This window comes from Rhamphochromis longiceps, linkage group LG15, assembly GCF_057381845.1.
Source record: "Rhamphochromis longiceps isolate RC_006_pf linkage group LG15, R_longiceps_female_GT1.1, whole genome shotgun sequence".
In the NCBI taxonomy this organism is placed as follows: domain Eukaryota; kingdom Metazoa; phylum Chordata; class Actinopteri; order Cichliformes; family Cichlidae; genus Rhamphochromis; species Rhamphochromis longiceps.
In genome coordinates, this window is record NC_140571.1 from 2,573,402 (window position 1) to 2,577,678 (window position 4,277).

At 36.6% G+C, this 4,277-nt stretch overlaps 1 protein-coding gene across 1 annotated transcript; it reads right to left on the minus strand.

The window, feature by feature from the left end:
- Positions 1-340: 340 nt before the first annotated feature.
- LOC146651789 (uncharacterized) lies at positions 341-3,809 on the minus strand. The gene is made up of 8 exons (XM_085382633.1): positions 3,795-3,809; positions 2,220-2,252; positions 2,042-2,110; positions 1,854-1,948; positions 1,312-1,438; positions 1,037-1,154; positions 819-895; positions 341-681 (listed from the first exon to the last, which is right to left on the minus strand). Exons 1-8 carry the CDS (start codon positions 3,807-3,809, stop codon positions 574-576), a joined length of 642 nt encoding a protein of 213 aa, XP_085238759.1. The 3' UTR covers positions 341-573.
- Between the last annotated feature and the right edge of the window lie 468 nt (positions 3,810-4,277).

A 4,277-nucleotide genomic window follows, 5' to 3' on the forward strand; every position in this document is an offset into this window, starting at 1 on the left:
AACGAACAAAATGAGTTCATTGAAGTATTTGCTTAACTACAAGAAATTTCTTTCCACACACAATTAAAATTTTTCAAAATGTCATTCACACACCACCTCAAGTAGCAACTTTAGTTTTAGACATTATTTATTCAGTGCTTAATCACAACAATAGCCACCTTAAGGCACTTTACATAATAAGTTAAACCTTACAATAATACATACAGAGAAAAACCCAACAATCATATGAGCCCCTATGAGCAACAGTGGGAAGGAAAAACTCCCTTTTAACAGGAAGAAACCTCCGGCAGAACCAGGCTCAGGGAGGGGCGGGGCCATCTGCTGCAACCGGTCAGGGTGAAAAATTACATTACTCAGATTACTGATTTCTCATATTACTACTACACAGTTTAGATATATTGTTATTCATTATCTGTCATCACACAAATCAACCCAAAAAAATCAAAAAGGAAATACTTGAAGTACGAGCACAAAGCAAGAATGTTATACACATTGTGTTTTACACATGTGTTCCTCAAAACACCAATAACAACTATAAGCAGATTATTCAAGTAGCTTTCACTGCATGTGGAATTAGGTTACACAAAGCACACACTTCCACTCTGTCTTCTGAGCACTGCTGAGCTGTTCATTTGTCATGTCCAGGCATTCAGAATGGAACCAGCGGTTATCACATTGGATCTGTAAACAAAAGCATATGAACTTTCATAAACACATTAAGTAAATAATTCTATGTTTTAATAAATTACAATCCTTAAAGACACAGAGTCAAATACTTTGTTGCAGATAACATAAAACTATTTTTAAAAATACTATACCCAGTCAGTGATGGAGGGTCCTGGATTAGGTGGTTTCGCCGTTGCACACATGGCACAGTTGTTGTCACTGTCAAATACTAAAACATAATATATATATATATATATATATATATATATATATATATATATATATATATATATATATATATATATATATATATATATGTTAGTGTTCACAACACAAATAAATATGTCCATTTGAAGAAGATATTACACACCGGAGGCCTCAAGTATTGTCTGTGCAAATGTCCTTCGTGCCTGGGCCATCTCGTTTTTTGTCGTCAAAAATGTCATTTCTGGTTTATTTGGGAATGCTTCCATTACTGCTTTGACCATCTGAAATCAAAACAAAATTTTTTTAATTGAAAACATCTGCAAATGTTACACTTCCTGTTTACACAATTTAACCTTTTAAGATTATTTTAACTTCCCCCACCCCATCTTCTTATCTAATTTTACAGAACAATATTATTGCATCAATGTGGTGCCATACCATGATGACCATTACTCCGCAGCTAGAACCATCCCGTTGAAATGGATGTGTCAGTACTCCTCCTCGAAGTCTCACATTCACCCAGTCTGTTTTGTTGTAGCATGTCCTCCTCATTTTGAAGTATTCACTTTGTGAACATAACATATATCACATTTATATACAAATGAAAGATAAAAGTCACACAGAAAAAGACACATATAGTACATATCACTGTTTTTAATGGTGTGTCAGAAAGCCCTGTGCTCTACATTATGTTAGATGAAGTATCAAACTTATTAATATGTTCTTTTAAATCTACAAATGTTAACTGTCTCAAATGTATCACTGCTTAAACACGGTCAGTGTTTTTTTTATTATTCAAAATTACATATGTGTGTAATTTTGAATTATTTTTTTAAATTCTTTAAAGAACTGATAACCACAGATTTTATTAAACTTTAATCTACAACCATACGTTCACCTTTAGAAAAAGACCTCCTAAGTCCTCCTGTCACTTCTCTAATACTTCATGTTATTATATACATGTAATAACGCATAATTACCGGAATCTTTTGGCTGCACGGTCAGACTCTTCCTGCTCCAAAGAGTTTCTTGACGGATCGACCAAATACAGACAGCTGTCATCTGCATTTATGTACTGCGATAGATATATAAATTTAAAAAGTACATAAATTATGAATAATGTGTTATTGAAACAAACTGTTTTCACAGAAATGCTGCTCATACTAACCAGAAACTTCCAATGTACATTTCCAATGTTCACAAAGGATAAAACGGCTCTGTAGTTGTCAAAGTTCACCTGACATATTAGGAATTAATTACAAATTTGCAACGATACTTTTTCCATTTCGAGACATTAATTAAATTTTAAAAAATTAATTCTAGAATATATTTAATTTTTTTTTTACCTTGGACAAGCTTTGTCTCCTGATTAGTTCTCTCTCCACAGAGGATCACACCGCTCGTGTAGTGGTTCATAATGTAGATATTATTCCCCAGATTTAGCCGAATGGCCCAGTGGTGCAGGAGACTTTCAATGACCTGAGGAGTTTAATAAATAACCTTTTATTACTTTGTAAACATGATAAAGTTTTGGAATACAAAGGTTAATAAAGATTTTTTTTACTTACGTATACTCAGTATTCAGTCATGAGGATATGCCTGGAATGTCGATCTAAAGTAGTACTTACTGAATGTGTAGGGAACAACTAATGTTCTGCCCCAGCTTTAACGTTAACCTTATGCAGTACCTCTTCTAGTTTTCCTGTAATCTGAGCTCAAAGATGAGGACATTAAAAGTACAGTAGAGTAAATTGGGTAAATTTCATTGTTAATTTTCTCTGAATCATACAGTAATTTGGGCTGTGGATCACAGGGGGAGGAGTGGAGATAAACTAAAACTGGGAGTGGATTGTGAAGTAAAATAGTGTCAGGACAGAAAAGACTGCGTTTCTAAGCCAGTCGGCACCGATACCGTAATATGCGTAAGAGTAGTGCAACCACATTTTCGGTGCGGCTAGCTGGACTGTGACTTCGTAAGTGAGGGCTCACTTGACCGCAGTTCTCAGGGCCACCGTATTATTATCTGATATGACCCCAAACTTTACCTGAGCGCATTGGGATGCTGAACGTGACTGAAAACCAGCCTCTATGACTCGACCTCTGATTGCATTCAGTTTATAGTCGTTGTATTATTTCATTCACTCATTTATCCTATTTGATTGTTTTTCTTTTTCCCCGTTTCATCTTTTTGGTCGTAATAGCAGCAGCCGCGCGCTTTGAGCCGCATTAACTTGAGCATGACTGATGCTACACAAATAAAGCTCTGCTGATTGATGAAACCCTCAGCCCACTCTGATTGTACAGCAGTGTCACGGGGCCGATGCCTCTTTCACCTCCTAATGAAGTGCAGACAGCAGGTGTTGTTTTGAAGCCTGCTTCCCCACCAGCTTGTGCAGATTTCAGTGTTTCACTCTGGCCTGTCAAGCTACGCAAGTCAGGGAATTCATGTTAGTTAGCAGCAGCTGATGACTGCACCGCTGCTCTCTTTATGCATGGGTACGCCCATCTCATTATCATTTCATCATTAGCAAAATTGGAAATGTTTGCATGGGAGAAATGAGGATTAGACAAATTATCAAATGTGTGTGTGCCAACATCAAATAATAGACAAATGAAGGAGGTGAGGATTAAAGAGTGTGGAAGATGAATAGAGCCGACTGTTTTAACCAGCTAAGTTTGAATGTGGTTAAAGGGGTCTCACTAAGCTTTTACGTTTCTTTACAAAGTCGATTTGAAACATTTCATTGTTATCTAGTGTTATATTACAGAATGAAGGATGAAATTTGCCCTGCCTGTCTTTGCATGTTGGTTTTAGGGCTTGTCTGGTGCTGCCAGGCTCGGCAAAGACTCCAATCCAATGTGAAGTAGTGCACAGATTTAGAACTTTGAACTGTATTTTCGTAAGTTTTACATCTTATCACCCCATTGCCATCCATACTGCAAAAAGGTAAAAGAATTAATGAAAACTTTATATTCTAAACCTATAATTAAGGACAGTTTACCAGATCGGGTTCAGGCCACTTCACATCAAAGTCGGCTGTATGTGGTCCACAATGTAAAATGAGCATCTCTCTACTATGTATGACACCGCTTGGTAGTGAGTTCAGAATTTCTGGTGGTACTTTAAAAATGTGCAAACAGACATATACAGCAGCTCTGTGTTCAGCAGCTGTCTAACTCAAACCCTGTTTTAAAAGCTCCTGCTGGTGTCTTTTGTGCAGCAGCCTGTAATATTTAAGAGAAGAAAAATAATTGATAGCTAAGTGCTTCTTTTTTTCCCCTCTACATAAAAAAGTGTGTTTTGTCGTTTTGTACACACTGCACTTCTAATACCACCGTACCCAAACGTCACAGTGAAAGTGGAGGGGAAAGGAGAGATTTCGTTAGACTTAATAACACAGAAG

Bases quoted from the DNA above. Each gene is read 5' to 3' on its own strand.
- LOC146651789 (XM_085382633.1), bottom strand. The intron at 2,111-2,219 runs GTAAAAAAAAAA...CTAATATGTCAG, and splicing joins GGAGACAAAGCTTGTCCAAG to GTGAACTTTGACAACTACAG. The intron at 1,439-1,853 runs GTAATTATGCGT...ATGTTCACAAAG, and splicing joins CGTGCAGCCAAAAGATTCCG to TGAATACTTCAAAATGAGGA.